This window comes from Squalius cephalus, assembly GCF_949319135.1.
Source record: "Squalius cephalus genome assembly, chromosome: 10".
NCBI classification, from domain to species: Eukaryota; Metazoa; Chordata; class Actinopteri; order Cypriniformes; family Leuciscidae; genus Squalius; species Squalius cephalus.
This window is the reverse complement of record NC_137131.1, coordinates 10,759,038-10,779,726: the sequence shown is the minus strand read 5'-3', so window position 1 is coordinate 10,779,726 and position 20,689 is coordinate 10,759,038. Positions and strand designations below refer to the sequence as shown.

The 20,689-nt window shown below is 38.4% G+C and overlaps 1 protein-coding gene across 4 annotated transcripts in view; it reads left to right on the top strand.

Annotated features, from left to right (window-relative positions):
• itpr1a (inositol 1,4,5-trisphosphate receptor, type 1a) overlaps positions 1-20,689 on the top strand; it is a 32,389-nt gene that overhangs the window by 10,295 nt on the left and 1,405 nt on the right. The window contains exons 10-59 of one of the 4 annotated variants that reach the window (XM_079884544.1): positions 8-103; positions 256-300; positions 501-655; positions 742-841; positions 928-1,088; positions 1,994-2,135; positions 2,223-2,381; positions 2,511-2,683; positions 3,201-3,320; positions 3,989-4,183; positions 4,267-4,518; positions 4,609-4,750; positions 5,434-5,581; positions 6,333-6,523; positions 6,673-6,799; positions 6,881-6,935; positions 7,018-7,183; positions 7,827-7,994; positions 8,109-8,186; positions 8,292-8,429; positions 8,528-8,653; positions 8,748-8,948; positions 9,072-9,187; positions 9,500-9,635; positions 9,802-9,927; positions 10,001-10,129; positions 10,220-10,340; positions 10,968-11,152; positions 11,460-11,608; positions 11,793-11,904; positions 12,483-12,518; positions 13,190-13,237; positions 13,468-13,594; positions 13,677-13,849; positions 14,414-14,597; positions 14,786-15,039; positions 15,272-15,472; positions 15,579-15,689; positions 16,033-16,132; positions 16,290-16,414; positions 17,062-17,157; positions 17,264-17,456; positions 18,481-18,603; positions 18,700-18,875; positions 19,019-19,183; positions 19,438-19,627; positions 19,717-19,806; positions 20,038-20,150; positions 20,234-20,399; positions 20,500-20,660. In XM_079884544.1, coding sequence (XP_079740670.1) covers positions 8-103; positions 256-300; positions 501-655; positions 742-841; positions 928-1,088; positions 1,994-2,135; positions 2,223-2,381; positions 2,511-2,683; positions 3,201-3,320; positions 3,989-4,183; positions 4,267-4,518; positions 4,609-4,750; positions 5,434-5,581; positions 6,333-6,523; positions 6,673-6,799; positions 6,881-6,935; positions 7,018-7,183; positions 7,827-7,994; positions 8,109-8,186; positions 8,292-8,429; positions 8,528-8,653; positions 8,748-8,948; positions 9,072-9,187; positions 9,500-9,635; positions 9,802-9,927; positions 10,001-10,129; positions 10,220-10,340; positions 10,968-11,152; positions 11,460-11,608; positions 11,793-11,904; positions 12,483-12,518; positions 13,190-13,237; positions 13,468-13,594; positions 13,677-13,849; positions 14,414-14,597; positions 14,786-15,039; positions 15,272-15,472; positions 15,579-15,689; positions 16,033-16,132; positions 16,290-16,414; positions 17,062-17,157; positions 17,264-17,456; positions 18,481-18,603; positions 18,700-18,875; positions 19,019-19,183; positions 19,438-19,627; positions 19,717-19,806; positions 20,038-20,150; positions 20,234-20,399; positions 20,500-20,660 — 7,044 coding nt within the window. The remainder of the gene's footprint in view (positions 1-7; positions 104-255; positions 301-500; positions 656-741; positions 842-927; positions 1,089-1,993; positions 2,136-2,222; positions 2,382-2,510; positions 2,684-3,200; positions 3,321-3,988; positions 4,184-4,266; positions 4,519-4,608; positions 4,751-5,433; positions 5,582-6,332; positions 6,524-6,672; positions 6,800-6,880; positions 6,936-7,017; positions 7,184-7,826; positions 7,995-8,108; positions 8,187-8,291; positions 8,430-8,527; positions 8,654-8,747; positions 8,949-9,071; positions 9,188-9,499; positions 9,636-9,801; positions 9,928-10,000; positions 10,130-10,219; positions 10,341-10,967; positions 11,153-11,459; positions 11,609-11,792; positions 11,905-12,482; positions 12,519-13,189; positions 13,238-13,467; positions 13,595-13,676; positions 13,850-14,413; positions 14,598-14,785; positions 15,040-15,271; positions 15,473-15,578; positions 15,690-16,032; positions 16,133-16,289; positions 16,415-17,061; positions 17,158-17,263; positions 17,457-18,480; positions 18,604-18,699; positions 18,876-19,018; positions 19,184-19,437; positions 19,628-19,716; positions 19,807-20,037; positions 20,151-20,233; positions 20,400-20,499; positions 20,661-20,689) is intronic. The other 3 variants (XM_079884545.1, XM_079884546.1, XM_079884547.1) reach the window with 3 other exon arrangements.

Here is a 20,689-nt window from a genome sequence, read left to right as displayed (position 1 = left end):
TTTTCAGGTGGTTCAGCATGATCCCTGCAGAGGCGGAGCCGGCTACTGGAACAGCCTCTTTAGGTTCAAACACTTGGCCACCGGCCATTACCTTGCTGCAGAGGTTAGACCGATATGTTTCCTGGAATAAGAGTTCTCACACATACACACATGCAAATTAATCAAAGAGTGTGTAGTTCGAGAGCTTGATGTTAGAAAGAGTAGAGAAGGTGACTTGCGACATTTATCTAATTATTCTAACCTTATTGTGATCAGGTAAATCCAGACTATGAAGAAGAATACCTGGAGTCCCGTTCCTCTGTGAGTGTGTGCTTGAGAGCGTGTGTGACTGTGTGTGTCTGTGTTTTTCCCCTTTCACCTTCTGAGCTTCTGAATTGATAGTATGAGCAATTTGAGGGTCTCTTTACCATATTGCACTCATTTCAACACACATTAGTTGAGACAAAGCAGACTGTCATCTTGAATGCACAGTCACAGTTGATCGACTGTTTCTCTCGCAGCTGGATTCGGAGCAAGAAATGATGCGGGCACGTGCACGTAACCCTCAGGATAAGGTTATGTATACTCTGGTGTCTGTTCCTGATGGCAATGACATTTCGTCAATCTTTGAGCTTGACCCCACCACTCTGAGAGGCGGAGACTCGCTTGTGCCGAGGTACAGCGAGATTGTGACTTCTTGTGACATCTTCTGATTAATTACACTTATATTAAACTTGTCGTATTTTGGATTGTGCCTGTCAGAAACTCATATGTGAGGCTCAGGCATCTCTGCACCAATACGTGGGTCCACAGCACCAACCAGCCAATAGATAAAGAGGAAGAGAAACCAGTCATGCTCAGAGTGAGTCAGCTTCTGTCTATGTATGACTAACATTGGTTTATTGTTTCTCTGAAGTGTGTCTCCTTCACTCTGTATTTGTGTCTCAGATAGGAACGTCTCCTCTGAAGGAAGATAAAGAGGCTTTTGCCATAGTGCCAGTGTCTCCGGCTGAAGTTCGGGATCTGGATTTTGCTAATGATGCTAGTAAAGTTTTAGCTTCCATCGCAGCCAAACTGGAGAAGGGCACTATCACCCAAAATGAGAGGAGGTAAAGGTTACATTCATCTATTCATCCATGTGTCCGTCCATCAGTCCTTCCGTCCTTCCATCTATCCTTCTTCAACCATTTATTCATCTTTTCATTCATCCATCCATCTGTCCATTGGACCTTTTTCCATCCATCTGCCCTCTGTTTTCTTTCTTCATCCATCAATTCATCCATTGATCCATTCATCTGTCTGTCCATCTGTCCATCCTTCTTTCAACTATTTCATCTTTCCATCCATCCATCCATCCATCCATCCATCCATCCATCCATTCATCCATTCTGTCTTTCCTTCAACCACCCATTCATCCATCCATCCATCCATCCATTCATTCATCATCTGTCTGTCTCTGTCCTTCCATCCTTTCTTCAACCATTTATTCATCTTTTCATCTTCATCCTTTCATCCATCTGTCCTTTTGACTTTTAAATATATCTATCCATTCATCTTCCCATCTTTTTGTTCTTTCTTCCTTCCTTCCTTCATCCATCTATCCGTCAATCTGTCCGTCCGTCTATTTGTCCATTCATCCATCTGTCTGTCCAGATTCCATCCTTTAACTATTGTATCTTCCCATCATCTATCCATCTGTCCAGCTATTTGTCTGTCTGTCCTTCTTTCCTTCAACCATGCAGTCATCCAATAGTTCATCCATTCATTCATCTGTGCATTTGACTTTCAATCCAATTTTCTAATCATCTTTCTTTAGATCTTTTATTATTTCTTACTTCATCCATCCATGCATCCATTAGTCTGTTTATTGATTTATCCTTCCATCCATCCGTCCGTCCATCTGACCATCTTTCTGACAATATTATTTTAACCAATTCATCTTTATGCCCTTTTTTTGTTAAACTGCTCACGCTTAAAAAAACACATTGTCTGCCCATCATGCTCTCACTCACAGGTCAGTGACAAAGCTACTGGAGGATCTGGTGTATTTTGTGGTGGACATTCCCAGCAGTGCTCAGGATGTGCTGGAGATCACAGTCAACAAACCCAACAGAGAGCGTCAGAAACTCATGAGAGAGCAGAACATACTCAAACAGGTACTCTTATAGGGTTTAGTTTTAAAACATCTCACTAACATTTCTTTTCAATGACCTTTCAATCCGTCTTGTTGTGTGATTGGCCAGATATTCAAGCTGCTGCAGGCCCCATTCACTGACAGTGGGGATGGCCCTATGCTGCGACTTGAAGAGCTTGCAGACCAACGGCACGCACCTTTTCGTCACATCTGTCGACTCTGCTACAGGGTTCTACGTCACTCACAGCAGGACTATCGCAAAAATCAGGTTAAACTACTGTGAAACAAAATAAATGCAACAAAATTACACTACTGCAATTACAAAATTCACTTACAAGCCCTTGTACTATATATTGTACTAAATGCAAAAATGTCCTCTCTCATTATTTGTGTTTAGGAGTACATAGCAAAGCAGTTCCGCTTCATGCAGAAGCAGATAGGATATGATGTGCTTGCTGAAGACACTATCACAGCCCTGCTGCACAACAACAGGAAGCTTCTGGAGAAACACATCACTGCAGCTGAGATAGACACCTTCGTCAGCCTGGTCCGCAAGAACAGAGAGCCCAGGTGTGCGAAAATAGATCTGCATAAATGTTCTTGGTCATTTACATGTATTCATTTAGCATACCCTTTCATCTAATGCAGGAGTGGGGAACGTTGGTCCAGGAGGGACGCTGTCCTGCAGAGTTTAGCTCCAACCCTGAAAGAAACTCACCTGATTGTAGCCTTAGTGATCCTGAAGACATTGATTAGCTTGTTCAGGTGTGTTTGATTAGGGTTGGAACTTGGAACTAAACTCTGCTGGACAGTGGCCCTCTAGGACCAACGTTCCCCTGATCTAAAGCAACAAACAAATGAGAAATGTTATGATGTAAGTGATTCATCTTAAGTACAATCCAGTACAGAGATGTTGGCGGTTTAAGTGAAAGTGAAATAGATGTTTTAAAGTAAGAGTTTAGAAGTACAGTAGAAGTGTATTAAGTTGTGTCTTCAGATGTTTCTTAATGATTGAATTATTTGAATTATATTTGTAATAGTTTTGTGTCTTATCCTGAGTGATTGAGTTGTGTCCCTGTTTCTCTAGATTTCTGGACTACTTATCAGATCTATGTGTGTCGATGAATAAATCCATCCCTGTCACTCAAGAACTCATCTGTAATGCTGTGCTGGACCCAGCCAATGCAGACATCCTCATCGAAACAAAGTACAACACCTACACTGACTATTATCCTATGTGCATGTTTAGAACAATATACACTACTAAGTTTGGAGTCAGTAAGATTGTTTTGAAATCAGAAATGAAGACTTTTATTCAGCTAGAATGCATTTAATTGATGGATTGTTACAAAAACATTCTATTTCAAATAAACGCTGTTCTTTTTAATTTTCTATTCATCAAAGAATCCTGAAAAAAAATGCATCACAGTTTCCATATTAAGCAGCACAGCTGTTTTCAACATTGATAATAATAAGAAATATTTTTTGAGCACCAATTCAGCATATTAGAATGATTTCTGAAGGATCATGTGACTGAAGACTAGATGCTAATGGCTGCTGAAAAATCAGCCTTGCCATCACAGGAAAAATAATGTTTCACAATATTACTGTTTTTACTGTGTTTTTGATTAAATAAATGGCGCCTTGGTCAACATAAGAAATCTTACCGGCCCCAACCTTTGAATGATAGTGTTGCAGAACAGCTAAAACAGCTCATATAATTCAGCAAGCGCAATTTTGAACATGTAGTGCCATTATTGAGGGCAAATCATCTCAGTGAAAGTTCATGAGGAATTAAAAATAGTTAGCTCGTGTGGTCCACAAGAATAGAGGTCTGTGGGTGTGGTATTGAATGAATGTGTGTTTGTGTGCCAGGCTTGTGTTATCACGGTTTGAGGTGGCAGGAACAGTGCTTGGTGAGAGCGCAGAAGAGGAAGAAGAGGATGAAGAAGAGGTATGGTTGTTCTGGAAGGACAGTAGAGGAGAGGTGAAGAGTAAGAGCATCAGAGAGCTTGCACAGGACGCCAAAGAGGGACATACAGAGGACCATGAAGTTATCAATTATTACAGGCATGCACACACACCTACATTTACATGAACATTTGATGAAAGGAAAGATACACAGAAATAAAATGATAACATCTCTCCGTCAGGTATCAGCTGAATTTGTTTGCACGGATGTGTCTGGATCGGCAGTACCTAGCCATTAATAAGATATCAGCACAACTGGACGTGGATCTGATCTTACGCTGCATGTCAGACGAAGACTTGCCCTTTGACCTCAGAGCCTCATTCTGCCGAATGATGCTGCACATGCATGTAGACCGTGACCCTCAGGAGCAGGTCACCCCTGTCAAATATGCTCGGCTGTGGTCTGAAATCCCTTCACAAATTGCCATTGATGAGTAAGTGGTTCACTTTAGAAACAGTAAACGGTGAAGCCCTTTTAGTGAGTAGTTTGTTTATTAGCCAGATGTTTTCCTGTTTCTGACCAGTTATGACAATGACGGGACATCACGTGATGAGGTGAAGGAGCGCTTCTGTCTGACAATGGAGTTTGTGGAGAATTACCTGCGGGATGTTGTTTGCCAGAGTTTCCCATTCTCAGACAAGGAGAAAAACAAGCTCACTTTTGAGGTGTGTCTTTTAAAATATATATATATATAGGGTTAAATTTACCCAATGTATTTTATTCACTATGCACTTGCAATCTAGTTTAAACAGACGACAAATAACGCGGTACTGTGAGTATTTGAATTAAGCCATTGCCATTGTATTAGGCTTCTTATAATTTTAATTTAATTTAATTTAATATTCAACAATATTATCGATCTGCCTGCATTGACACCATTATATGAGAATGGAACTGAGCTGGACAATGCCATCACGGTTTTCTTCAGAGCGGCTATATATATATATATATATATTTATATATATATATATATATATATATGTATAAATGAACTAAATAAAAAATAAAATTAAATTTACAACAAAAATGAACCATCACTGAACTTACTTAAGCTGGACTGTGATGCTATTTTCATCTAGAAACAAACTTTATTGCATTATTTTCCTGTTATCACTGTAAAGCTGCTTTGAAACAATCTGTATTGTAAAAAGCGCTTTATAAATAACTGACTTGACTTACTTGACTTGACTTATAGCTTGCTCAATAAAATGCAACATTTTCCTGGCACAGTTAACATTGTTTATAAATTATAAAAAAGTATATTATATATAAAATATTAATTTAGTAAATAAAACTTTCGTTTTTAAAACAAGGACACTTTTCTGAAATGCTTTTCCACTTTCTATAGGTGGTGAACCTGGCGAGAAACCTGATCTATTTCGGTTTCTATAACTTCAGTGATCTGCTGAGGTTGACCAAAATCCTGTTGGCAATCCTGGACTGTGTCCACATCAGCAACCCCTTCCCCATCAAACTGGATAGAGAACCCGGCAAAGGTCAGAAACAAACGGAGCCCCTAAAGGGACATAGTGAAGAGGAAAAATAATTTGGAAAAACATTCTCACAAATGTTTTGCGTTCCCCCGACTAACTTTGCGTTCACTTGCAAAGAACACAAAAGTTTTGCAAACGAATGCAAAAGGTTTTGCGAGGGAACGCAATTTCTCAGGGGAATGCAAACATTTTGCGAGCAAACGCAAAGTTTCTCGGGGCAACACAAAAAATGTATATATTAAAATATTTATATTATATATTAAATATTTTTTTCCACCACTATGTCCCCTTAGGGGCTCCATAGAAACACCACTAAACTGTTGGCTCTGAAGAAAGCCTAAAAAAGTGCTCATGTGGTCACATCTTAATTAATTGATTTATTCAAGTCAAACATATTCTAATATTTTAGTAATTTAATACTATTTAATAGTATTAATATATTTTATAATTTTATATTTTATATATTATATATTTTATTATTTATTAATAATAAAATTATTTAAAATATGTATTTATAATAATAATAATAATGTAATAATATTTATCACTGAATCAACATAAATGCATTCAGTCACACCAACAAAACTAAATTAAAGGTTATATCAGTGAGAAATAGCTTTGAAGTAACAGTTGCAAGTTACATGTTTTTATTGTAGATTATATGTCCACTCCAAGCACACAAACTAAAGTCGTACTAAAATGAAATGTCAGCAACAAAAGCTCTAGTGTGAAAGTGTCCTGTTTGTGCCGGTAGGAAGTAATGTGATGCGGTCCATCCATGGGGTTGGAGAGCTGATGACACAGGTGGTGTTGAGGGGTGGGGGATTTCTGCCAGCCACCTCCCACAACCCTCCCGATAGAGATGAAGTTAAAGCCCAAAGTGAACCTCAGAAACAGGACATCCTTGTGATGGACACCAAACTCAAGATCATTGAGATCCTGCAGGTGTTAAAACACACCCTAGCCAACAATTGGATTGTGATGTTCCATATAAATTAATATTTGAGAAGTTAATATCTTAAATGTCTAGGAAATGCAAAATTAGTTTTGTACAAGTACATATAGCTGTTTTCACTCTCTAATCTTCTGTGTAGTTCATTCTGAATGTGCGGTTGGACTACAGGATCTCCTGCCTGCTCTGTATCTTTAAGACAGAGTTTGATGAGAGCAACTCTCAAACAGAGCCGTCTGTAAGCCAGGACTCTACTGGCAGTGTTCAAGGTGAGATGAGCAAGTGTGTGTTTGTGTCAGTATCAGCTGGTATGGATAAAGTGGTGTGTGAATAACTTCTGTCTTTGCTAGGCGCGCTGGACTTTGAGCACATTGAAGAGCAGGCGGAGGGTATTTTTGGAGGAAGGTAAGAAGGCTGTGCTCATTGATAGTTTGTCTCATGTTTGTGTTATGTATGTGTGTGAATCTGTGTGTGTTTGTGTTTGTAGTGAAGAGAACACCCCACTGGATCTTGATGATCACGGAGGCCGGACGTTTCTGAGGGTCCTACTGCACCTGACCATGCATGACTATCCTCCACTGGTGTCACGAGCCCTACACCTCCTCTTCCGACACTTTAGCCAACGGCAGGAGGTTTTACAGGCCTTTAAGCAGGTATTCATTCATTCATTCATTCATTCATATATCCTTATAGAAATGTGTATTTATGCATTTTTAATAGTGCTGTCAAATCGATTAATCGCATCTAACATAAAGGTTTTTGTTTACATACTGTAATATGTTTGTGTATATATATATATATATATATTATATTATACATACATATATATATATATATATATATATATATATATATATGTATATATATATACACACTGTAATATATAATAATATAAATACACACACATATATTATGTAAACAAAAACTTTTAAGTTAGATGCGATTAATCGATTTGACAGCACAAATTTTTAAATAAAGTTGAAAGGCCATCTTTTTATGTTATTCATATCATATTTTTAGTCTTCTTCCCATTAATAACAAAAGACATAAATTTATTAGATAAATATACTATTTTTGTTCAGTTTAATAAATGTTAAAATTGTTAGTGGTTATTTCACTCTTTGATAATTCATATTTGTTAAAATAATAACTTATTTATTTTATTTTATTAACTTAAATTATTTTGTTATATTTTTTTATAGAAAAATAAATCCCCCAAAGTTGAAGAGAGCACCCAGTATTTCGGATGAATAATACCATTGTAATAAATGAACATTTTCTGTTGTACCTGTCCAGGTTCAACTTCTGGTGACCAGTCAGGATGTGGAAAACTATAAACAGATCAAGTCAGATCTGGACCAGCTGAGGTCTATAGTAGAGAAATCAGAGCTGTGGGTGTATAAGAGACAGGGGTCAGACTCTGGACTGGACCCTGGAGAGGTCAACACTGAAGCTCACCGCAAGGTCACGACGTGCTCCCATTATTATCTGTCCATAAAAAACGAAGAAGCAACATAATTTATCTTTTTCAAAGCCTAGTGATTTATATGATAAATGAAAGTTTTTCTCCTCCAATAGGTTGTCATCAACTCAAGTAGATCAGACAAACCCAAAGTGGAGAGTACAAGCAGCTCAAACTACAGAGTCGTGAAAGAGGTGCAGTGTGTTTTTCGTTTATAGAGTTCGTAGGTTTTGACAAAAAAAACAGAATGTTCTGTGAAGTAAGTTTTATGTTTGAAAGTATTATGTTTGTGTGTGTAGATCCTGCTGAGGCTGAGCAAATTGTGTGTCTTGGAGGGCATCTCTGGCAAGAAGAATAAGAAACAGCAGCAGCGGCTCCTCAGGAACATGGGAGCACACAGTGTGGTCCTGGAACTGTTGCAGATCCCTTACGAGAAGGTGCGGGTCAGCCTTTGTGCAACTGAAAGGGTTAGCATTCATCATTGAGCACCTGAAGTAGATTTAAATGGTTATATGTGTGTTTGTTGAAATTTTAGGGAGAGGATATTCAGATGCAGGAGATTATGACTTTAGCCCATCAGTTCCTTCAGAACTTCTGTGCTGGAAATCAACAGAACCAGACACTTCTACACAAACACATTAATCTGTTCCTCAACCCTGGGGTGAGAGCAATCACAAATAAACACATTTTCATCTGTGCATTTCAGCTGTTCTTCACTCAGTTCTCTGCCCCTCTGTTTCTCCTTCTGTTTCTAGATACTGGAGGCAGTGACCATGCAGCATATCTTCATGAATAATTTCCAGTTGTGTAGTGAGATTAATGAGCGGGTGGTGCAGCACTTTGTGCACTGCATCGAAACGCACGGCCGCAGCGTCCACTACCTCAAGTTCCTGCAAACCATCGTCAAGGCTGAGAACAAGTTCATCAAGAAATGCCAAGACATTGTCATGGCTGAGGTCTGTGGGCCAGGCAAACAATTTTTTGAGATTAGTGTTTTTAACTACAAGCCCCACATTGCTACTTTTCAAACTAGTGAAGACTGTTCTTAGTGAAATGAAAACGTGTGTGTATTTGTGTAGTTGGTGACTGCAGGTGAGGATGTGCTGGTGTTTTATAATGACCGGGCATCTTTTCAATCATTGGTCCAAATGATGCGTCTTGAGAGGGAACGACTTGATGAGAGCAGTGCACTCAGGTAAGGAGGCGCCTTTACTTAATGTCCCTGTCTCCACTCTATTAATACTTATAAATGTAAACATTACATAAAAAAATGAAAATGCTATACAAAAATGCAAATGTTAGTATGATAATATAATATGATATAATAATTTTTTTTCATTTTTTTTTTTTTACATTTTTACATATTATATATACATATTCTTTTTATATGTTATGTATCTTAGTGTTTACACTTTATGTTTTACAAAGTCATACAAAGTTTGTAAGCTTTTTCCTGCTAAATATTTGCCATCAGCGGTATTAGATTTGTTTTCACTGACTCTTGCAGGTATCATATTCACTTAGTGGAGTTGCTGGCTGTGTGCACTGAAGGGAAGAACGTTTACACTGAGATCAAATGCAACTCCCTGCTCCCCCTTGATGATATTGTACGTGTGGTCACACATGAGGACTGCATCCCTGAGGTGTGTGTGGCAGGGGAAAAGGCTTGAAGTGTTTGTCTTTGTTTAATGTGTTGAATAATTTTAGATTTAGGTTGTAAAAGTTTTTTTTCTTTTATTGTATTATAACAGAAGTCATTTGTAGGTCTGTGTGACTTCATAAGATGTGAATATATTACTTTAAATGTAGGTGAAGATGGCCTATGTGAACTTCCTGAATCACTGCTATGTGGATACAGAGGTTGAGATGAAGGAGATCTACACCAGCAATCACATGTGGAAACTTTTTGATGATTTCCTGGTGGACATCTGCAGAGTAAGACTAGGCACTCAAAGATATACTCATAATGTGGTCTTGATACTCACACATTCAACATGACTTCTTGTAGGTGTGCAATAACACGAGTGACCGTAAGCACGCCGACACAGTTCTAGAGCGCTACGTTACTGACACCATCATGAGTATCGTCACCACCTTTTTCAGCTCACCGTTCTCAGACCAGAGCACAAGTTTGCAGGTAACACACAGTGTCTTCCAGCAGTCCAGTACAACTCAGCATCATTTAGACCATCTGTAAGAGTGACATTCATCTCTGTTTGTGGCTTAGACCCGGCAGCCAGTGTTTGTGCAGCTGCTGCAGGGAGTTTTCCGAGTGTATCACTGCAACTGGCTGCTCCCAGGTCAGAAGGGGAACGTGGAAGCCTGCATCAAAGTGCTGAGTGACGTGGGTAAGAGCATCAATTCCACCAGCTGTTTGCAACTTTCTTAATATTACCTTGAATTGTATTATTATGTTGTATCATATGATTATAATCTTAAAATTAGTGCCAAAAACAGTTCTAGAACAGTGGATCGCAACCTTTTTGACTCAAAGGTTCCCTGTTGTCCAACACAATATTCAAAGTCTCCCCTATATTGGCTGTTTCCTATTTCTATTGTAATTATGACAGAGCTACTTGGTTTCAAACTTTATATATAAAAAAAAACTGGGAGTATTGATATATTAAATTAATTTTCACAATTTGTTTTGGGAGTTCAGAAGTTTCAAGAACTATATGTTTTTTTACATTCATAATATTTTTTTATTTTTCTATATTAGAAATACGTTTCAGTTTGATTTAGTTGATTTTAATTTAGATTATAGTTTGATTATTTTAAAATATGAATTATATTTTATTAATCTGAATACCTTTTTAGTCATCTTGGAAGTTTGCTGAGGCCCCTAGTGTGCCCCAGGCCCCTGCTTAAGAACCACTGTTCTAGAAAGTTGTATGGTGCCGAACTAGTGGCACCGAACATTTTGTGTAATGCATGACTCTGAATGTGCGTGTCTTTTACCATTTTGTATTGTGCAGCCAAAGGCAGAGCCATAGCCATTCCTGTGGATCTGGACTGTCAGGTGAATAATCTGTTCATGAAGTCCAACAACATAGTGCAGAAAACAGCCCTCAGCTGGAGATTGTCCGTCCGTAATGCTACGCGAAGAGATTCCGTTCTGACCACCTCCCGAGACTACCGCAACATCATTGAAAGACTCCAGGTGAATGCTATGTATTTTATGCTTAGTAGAATAAAAACATGCTTCCTCTCTATTGAAATCAGTAGTGAGAAGTGCTATGTGTGTGGAGTTATTGTGTGGAGTTACTAGGTAGACAGTGACGCAGCTCATTAGGTTTCAGAACAGAGCTATAATGTCTGTTTGTCTTGTCATTGATCACCCATGTCTCTCGTTTAATTCCTATTAAACCTGTATTCAATTGTTTTGCCTCAGTGCCTTACTTTATTAGTGTGTGTGGTGAATGTGTGCTTTTGTGTGTATTTGTGTATGCGTGTATGTGTGTCTTCAGGATATTGTGTCTGCCTTGGAGGAGCGGTTGAGGCCTCTGGTTCAGGCCGAGTTGTCTGTATTGGTGGATGTTCTCCATCGTCCAGAACTGCTGTTCCCAGAGCACACTGAAGCCCACCGCAAGTGTGAGAGTGGAGGCTTCATTTGCAAGTATGATAAGCTCTTGTTGCAATATCTTCAGTTTAATACTTTATATAACATAATAAAATACTATGTTATTTATTATAGGTTAACATGCTGATTAATTGTAAAATATATTACAATTTTATTATATTTTCATCATTGCTTATATGTTTTAATTACATTGGCACACTTTTATCTGCTTTTTGTACAGATTGATAAAACATACCAAGCAACTTCTAGAGGAAAATGAGGAGAGGCTTTGTATCAAAGTCTTGCAGACACTCAGAGAGATGATGACCAAAGACAGAGGATATGGAGAGAAGGTATTTAACACAGCAAACAGTAATAAAAGGACTAAGAGATGTGTTAAAAAAATGTTTTATCTTAAGGTATAATACAGATGTGATAGCAAAACATCTTAAGTGTTGTGAGAGGTTGATTGCATTGTCCTCTACACGTACCGTTTTCATTTGTAGTGTCTGCATGTGTGATCTTAATCACAAATGCAAGTCCTGCTAGAGCATGTTTACTTAAAGCTGCAGTCTATAACTTTTTTTGTGTTCATAAAAGCGAGTAAATCACAAATCCATTTTTCAAACCGTGTTTGTCTAATCCTGAATCACTACGGTACACCTATAATAAGTGTTTATATTCAGACTATTTTAGACTGGTACAGGCTGTACCACTGTCGAGTAGCCCAGTACTTCTGCAAGACTCATGCAGTTCTGTTTATTAACCGCTAGAGTGCCAAAAGTTACAGACTGCAGCTTTAAGTTAGAGTTAATGGTCACATCTCCTCTGTTATGTCTTTCTGTTACCACTCATGCCACTAATAGTTACTGGCTTAATTTGAAGAATGTCCACCCTTTCATTAACCCCGTACTTCACTCCTCTTTTTCAGCTACTGGGATTTGATGATGAGATGGATGTCACTGAGGTTGTCCCCTTTTTGTCATTCATCCCATCTTCCCCTTGTTGATTTATCATCTGTGTATCTTCTTTCTTTTTCCATCCTTTAGAGTATACACATTATTTGTTAGATGTGGTATGGATATGAATCTGTTGTGGTTCAGTGTGTCCCCTAAAACCATTACCAAATAAAAAGTAAGAAAGAAAAGAGTATTTATAAGAAGGGCAAGCCTTTTAATGCGCACGCCCCCACTCTAACTTCCTTTTTCAATAAGAAATACGAAGAAAATGTTCTTCAAACCATTTTGTGGTGCTTTAATAGTCCTGCTAATCCAGTATGATGTAGTAAAATTAGTAATTGTTCTTAAAGATTTACAATAAAAACCTCTTTGTGAGCTTACCTTAATATTGACCAACTATTTGGGTAATAACTGAATATTTGGACAGTTTGGATATTAAGTGTTATGTAACAGACATTTTATTCTGACCGTAACATTCTCATCTTGTACTTTTTCCTAATGTAACTCTTAAATCACTTGCATATCATAACAAACTAGGTTACTATGAGCTGACTATATAATTTTGGTCATTATTATAACACACAAGCATGCTGCTAGGATAGATCTGGAGATTGCTGCATGATGATACTCTACTAACTCTGTGTTAGTGTTCTGTTGTCCACTCTGCTCACTCACTCAGGTGGTGGATGTCAGTCTGCCACCCAAACAGCTGGAGGATCGGAGGAGGGTAGGTCACTAACATCACCTAACCCTGCTCTTTAACCACACATCTGTACCTCTCAGCCACCCCGGTTCAACACAACTATTCCTTTGATATTAATCCTGTTTATTTGAATAGCTCTTATAATACAAATTGTTCCAAAAAATAGTGTTTTACAGCCATGCAGTGAGCAAGCAAAGAAAAAATTCCCAAAAATAAGATGCACACTGAAACACACACTCTCACTCTCATCACAGGGGGAGGCCCTTCGGCAGCTGCTCGTCAATCGCTACTATGGCTTCAGGAGTGGCGGGCGGAGAGAGAGTCTCACTTCCTTCACTAACTCTGCCCTGACACCAGTAGGACCAATCAAGAGCCAGTCAGGTGAGTTCATTTTTCATTGTACCTTCTGGGAACGTTTGTGATATAATTGAACATGTGTTTTTGTGTGTTTGTATGACTTCAGGGGGTTTGAGCAGGGCTGAGATGTCATTGATGGAAGTGCAGTGCCATCTGGACCGTGAAGGGGCATCTGACCTTGTCATTGATCTGATCATGAATGCTACCAGTGACCGTGTTTTCCACGAAAGCATCCTATTGGCCATCGCACTGTTGGAGGGTGGGAACACCATCATACAGGTCAGATAGGCCTGTCAGTGAAACGATAAAGTCATCTAATCGAATGTTATGGCATTATGTTATTTTATATGTCTATTACAGTTTAAAAGGTTAGAAGGACTTTATTTTTTAATGTTTTTATTCAGCAAGGAAGCATTAAATTGATAAATGACAGAAGATTTCTATTTAAAATAAAAGCTGTTCTTTTGAACTTTCTATTCATCAAAGAACCCTAAAAAAATTATCATGGGTTAACTGTCTTCAACATTGATAATAATAAGAAATGTTTCTTGAGCACCAAATCAGCATATTAGAATGATTTCTAAAGGATCATGTGACAGCTCTGCTATCACCTGAATACAAATATATAAAATAGAAAACAATTATTTTAAATCTTAATAATATTTCACAATATTACTGTTTTTACTGAATTTCTGATCAAATAAATGCAGGCTTGGTGAGCATAAGAGACTTCTTTCAAAAATATTGCAGACCCTAAACTTCTGAATTACATTTGAAGTTTTCCATAGAACATAACCTATAAATATAATGATGGATTTATGTTTGTATTTTATCTCGTTACAGCATTCCTTCTTCAAACGTTTAACAGACGACAAAAATTCCGAAAAGTTTTTCAGGGTGTTCTATGACAGAATGAAAGCAGCTCAACTTGAGATAAAAGCCACGGTTACAGTCAACACCAGTGACCTGGGTAACAAGCGGCGCGATGACAACATTCCAGACAAAGAAACCCCACAACGCCCGAGAGGTCTGGGCTGTCAATACTTTGTTATCCAAGTTCATATGCTATCTTTCTTTAAAATAATTGCCACTTAGTTTGATGTTTTGATTATGACCAAATACATGTTGAAGTATGTTGCTATTAAATCTGATACAGCACTTTATGAGAAGTTCTGTCATTATAATGAGATTCAAAGCCTCTTTTTTCCTCTCCAGGAAAAGATTCAGGCGTTGTGGTGACTGATGATGCTCGTGAGCAGTTGTTGGAGGCATCTGCTGTGACTAAGAAGGCCTTCAGTTCGTATCGACGAGATGCTGATCCTGAGGAGGTTTATGGCGTTGCTGATGGAGACAAAGGGAGCGGAGATAAAGGAACGGAGCAGGGCGAGATGAGTCCTGTCATTCTCATCATGCAACCAATCCTACGCTTCCTACAGCTGCTGTGTGAGAATCACAATCGAGACCTGCAGGTGTGTGTGTTTGTCACATCTACATCTCTTTTTATTGGTCTGACCTGATCAGAGGTCCACTACCAACCTGACCTGGGCCTGAAGGAACTCAGCACACTGTTTTTGGGTTCAAACTTTGACAGTATCATTGTGTTTGGGTCTTGTTTATGGACTGTGTGCTTTTTCTTGATATATTGGTTTGGTCTGGTTCTATATATCATATATGTTTAAAACTTTCTTTTTTTTTCTGCAGAATTTCCTGCGCTGTCAGAACAACAAGAACAATTATAACCTGGTGTGTGAGACCCTGCAGTTTCTGGACTGTATCTGTGGCAGCACAACAGGAGGCCTGGGGCTGTTAGGACTCTATATCAACCAGCAAAATGTGGCTCTCATTAATCAGACTGTAGAGAGCCTCACTGAATACTGTCAAGGGCCCTGCCATGATAACCAGGCATGTACACAAACATTAAAACAATCATAAAATATTATCTTTCCATCACTCATAAACATACTTGCTTCCCATATTGAATGTTTTCTGCCATATGTATTTTTTGCAGAATTGCATCGCCACCCATGAGTCTAATGGCATCGACATCATCATTGCATTGATTCTGAATGATATTAATCCACTGGGCAGAAAGAGAATGGATCTGGTTCTAGAATTAAAGGTACGTCACTTTAATCTTAAACAGGGCCGGTTCTAGGCATGGCCAGGGGTGGACTAAGCTAAAAAATAACATCAAATTATTAACAATGCAATAAAAATTGGTCAGGCCTCAAGTCCTATAAAGCAGTTCTTCTCAACCCTTTTTTACTATCTAATGAAGACAATATTTGAAGGCCCCCCCAATATATTTTTGGTACTTCTTGCTGTTATTATTCGTAATTGCTTTTTATTTTAAAGTGGTAAAATATAAAAATAATTATAAATAATTAACTTAAATAACTGAATGTTTTAGGGTTTTTATCTTTTTATTACCAATAAATTTACATAATTGTCTTTTTTCTTAGAATAATGCATCTAAGCTACTGCTGGCCATCATGGAGAGCCGTCACGACAGTGAGAACGCAGAAAGAATTCTGTACAACATGAGACCAAAAGAACTAGTGAGTATGTTAGTTATTGTGCCAGAATATCCTGCTTCACTCATTGCTTTAACTATATCTTGGAGTCATTCTATAAAGACCGATATTAAACCATAAACATTAACATTGTTTGGATACAACATTTGCACAACTCCATCTGTGTGTGTTCATGTTCAAGGTAGAGGTGATGAAAATGGCCTACCAGCAGGGGGAGACAGAGTTTGAGGATGAGGAACAGGAGAACGGAGAGGACCATGCGGCTTCACCACGCAATGTTGGACACAACATCTATATCCTTGCACATCAGGTACACACACACACACACACACACACACACACACACACACACACACACACACACACACACACACTCCTGTACATATGAACAAAAATAACTTTTTCCACATCTGCAAGTGTAGGGTATAAGGAGAACATTTGCCAGCCATAAATATTTCTAGCTGTGAAACTGTATTTTGCAATATAAGGTAAATTTTCTACTGTGGCAAAAGATGCAAGTGAAGACAGATGTCTTACTTTAATACTTTGAATTACGCATGTCACTTCTATCAGCGAGAGTTAGATTACCATTCCTTTGATTCTTTTTAATCCACAATAAAGTTACTAACTGACAAGCATATTTTTATTTGGTACAGTACTTACTATACCAAAGCCAGTTGAAAGTGGGCCTTTCATAAGAACATTTTTATTAGAAAATTGTGATTTTCCTGATCTACATGTAAGCACACAAAACTGGATAACAATATGTTTTTAACCATGTCAGTGGGCAGAAGCATGAATAATTAGTCAAGCTATTATTTCACAACCTTTATAATATACACCTCGGAAAACCTCAATGGTGGGTACGGCCCTGACCATTATTCCAAATGGCATATCTCTTTATCTTAGAGCAATTCATTAGATCAGTAGTGTGATCTGATTAACCTGCCATTTCAGCTGTCACGTCACAATAAGGAGTTGCAAATACTACTGAAACCAGGTGGGGAGGACCAGGCCCTGGAGTATTACACGAAACACACCTCACAGATAGAGGTAAAACACTCAAATGCTTTTAAACATAAAATCTTGAAATGCATTTTGTTTGTTGTTTTTAAATTCTCATCTTTGCATGTGCTCTTTTATGTTTTTATATACACAGATAGTCCGCCAGGATCGCACTATGGAACAGATTGTGTTTCCCGTACCGAATATCTGTTCTTTTCTGACAAATGAATCCAAGCTACGTGTGTACTATGGTACAGAGAGAGACGAACAGGGCAGTAAAATAAATGACTTCTTCCTGCACGCAGACGACCTCTTCAATGAAATGAGGTGGCAGAAAAAACTAAGAGGTAAATGTGTGTTAGTTTGTTTGCAAGGTCATTCTCTGGTGTTTGAAAATGGTTTAATTCAGCCCTCTTCTGTTTTATTTAAGTGTTAGGTATACATTCACTTTAACCATTCTTATTAGTTGCAAAATTGGTAGCACTTTACAGTAAGGTTTCATTAGTTAAAGCTGCAGTCCGTAACTTTTTTGGGTTAAAAATTATCCTAAATAAATTTTTGAGCAAGTACATAACCAGCCAGTGTTCAAAACTATCTGCTTGCCTTAGCTCGATTCAAAACGGTAAGCTTGTAATAATGTTTTTAATTCCAGTGGTATTGGTGGATTTCCGTGGGAAATTCGAGCATGTCTTTGCGTCATTACGTCACATCTGAACATATAAAAAAGGTGTCTCGTCTAGTAGGCTATGCTGCGTGTGAGGATGTTGGGGGTGGAGATTTATAGCCTTTTCTCACAGCACTTGATATAATTAAACTTATCAATTTGATGGTGGATCCAGAAAGGTTCAAACGACAATCACCAGTGACAACTGGAGATTCACCCGTTGTAAAACGCAAACTTCAGACTGGCTACAGAAAAAAAGAGACTGCAACCAGGCCCATGCGAAAACAAGGATAAATATCGGAAGGGCATTAAATGTAGTCACGCAATGCTGATGTTGTTAACATTAACAATTTGAGAAGAAAGTATAATAACCCACGTAAAGTTGATAATTCCGCGAATAACTGCAATTGCAGATTTCGAACAGAGATGGCGACAAAGAGGAAAAACTACGTACTGCAGCTTTAACATTAGTTAACATGAACTAACATGAGCAATGGGAAAAAGTTTTAATATTAGTGTTTTAATTTATTTTAGTTGTTTGTATTGTCTTTTGCTTTTTCAATGTTTTACATTATCTTTTTTTATTGTCATTTATGAAAAAGTTAAAGTTATGCTGTACACTAAGCCATTCTGAGCAAATTGTTGTACATTAGGAGTTTTTTTTATATCGTAATTTCAGAATTTCATCCCTTTCATTTTGTTTTTAGCACAGCCAGTTTTGTACTGGTGTAGCCGGAACATGTCTTTCTGGAGTAATGTGTCTTTTAACCTGGCTGTTCTCATTAATCTGTTGGTGGCGTTCTTCTACCCTCTGGACGGAATGAACGAAAGTGAGCTCTCTTTATAGTATTCAGCCTTTCTTTCCACAATATCCCTGACCTGTGTTTGAACATTTACACCTTACACGTGGTGTGTGCGTGTTTCAGGTTCACTGGATCCTTCTCTTTCTCTGTTGCTGTGGGTGTGTTTGTTGGGCTCATTGAGTTTTGTGTTGATGTCACCGAGGCCGAACGCAGTGCGAGTCCTGGTCATCTCCACTGTTCTGCAGCTGGGGTTCTCAGTGGGCCTGCAGCATATGCTGACACTCCTGGGAGCTTTTAATGTACGATCACAAACACACATGGGAGGGCTTTATTTTGAGTGCATACAATATACATTCATACACTGTACACACAGTTTTTACAAATTACAGTCTTATGTGGTGTCAGTCTTTATTGACACTGACCTCATTTGGTGTATGCACAGGTTTGCAATAAGATAGTGTTCATGCTGAGCTTTGTGGGAAACCGTGGGACGTTTACCCGTGGTTACTGGGTGATGGTGATGGATAAAGAGTTCCTGTTTCATCTGTTGTACCTTCTCATCTGCACTCTGGGCCTTTTTGGACACGTCTTTTTTTACAGTCTACTGGTCTGTCTGAAAATCTTATTACATTGTTTAATAGAATAAGGCAACGAATTAATGAATACATAATAATATTGTGTTTTTTTAATAATATATATTTTGTGTTATGGGTTTTTTAACAATACAATTATATATAATGAATAGCGACCTATTTTCATGATGTATTTAATCATTTAGTATAGAATCAATTCATTGTCAGAGCAAAAACGTACTTCATTAATGTTAATTAATTGTACTTCTTTGTGTGTGTGTGTGTGTAGTTGTTTGACCTGGTGAACAGGGAAGAGACTCTTTTGAACGTAATCAAGAGTGTGACCCGAAACGGCCGCTCTATTGTCCTGACAGCTGTTCTGGGTCTGATCCTGGTCTACCTCTTCTCTATTGTTGGATACATGTTCTTTAAGGATGACTTCATCCTGGAGGTGAACCGCATCCCCAACAGCACTCTGGGTAACACATTCACACACGCACACACACACACTGTTCATACTGGTGGTTTTGTAAATCTTTTCTGTTGTATTTGAATGTGTGTGTGCCAGAGGAGGGAGTAAATTTGGCTGCTGGTTTCGTGTCTGAGGGGGTCTGCAATGTAAAAAATGGGTCCTGTCTGCCTGCGGAAGTGGAGGAGGGTGAGCAGTGAAATTCATCCCTACTAGGGCTGTCAATTGGTTAAAATGTTTAAATCTTAAAAAATATTATTAATGTATTAAAATTGCCAGCTCTAATCCAGTTATTTTAACCATGTCATCCAATCATTTAAATATTAACTTATCCCTTTTAGGCAATATTTTATGCATCAGTCGTACGCTGGCAGTGAGTGGAAATAGTGCCTTTACATTGTGTGTTTTGTGTGTTTATAGATGATGTAGAGCGAGCCTGTGATTCTCTGTGGATGTGTATGATCACTGTACTGAGTCACGGTCTCAGGAGTGGTGGTGGAGTTGGCGATGTTCTGCGCAAGCCATCCAAAGAGGTACGCACCAAAATATATATTTACAGTCATAGTTCATTTTTCCTAATAACAACTTCAATCGAAACCTGTGTGTGTGCTTCCAGGAGCATCTGTTCGCTGCACGTGTCGTGTATGATCTTCTGTTCTTCTTCCTGGTGATCATCATTGTGTTGAATCTCATCTTTGGTGTCATCATTGACACGTTTGCTGACCTGAGAAGTGAGAAGCAGAGAAAAGAAGAGATCCTCAAGACCACATGTTTCATCTGCGGTGAGATTAGTTGTACAACAATCAGTTGTACTTAAACATATATGTGCCTTTACATGTGATTGGGAATTTATTTTTGGGTCATTTTCTTGTCCACGCACAGGTCTGGAGAGAGATAAGTTTGATAATAAAACGGTGACATTTGAGGAGCACATAAAGGAAGAGCACAACCTGTGGCATTACCTGTTCTTCATTGTGCTGGTGCGGGTCAAGGACTCCACTGAATACACAGGCCCTGAGAGCTACGTCGCTCAGATGATCAAGGTGAGAGCATCCATGGTGACGACTGTCTA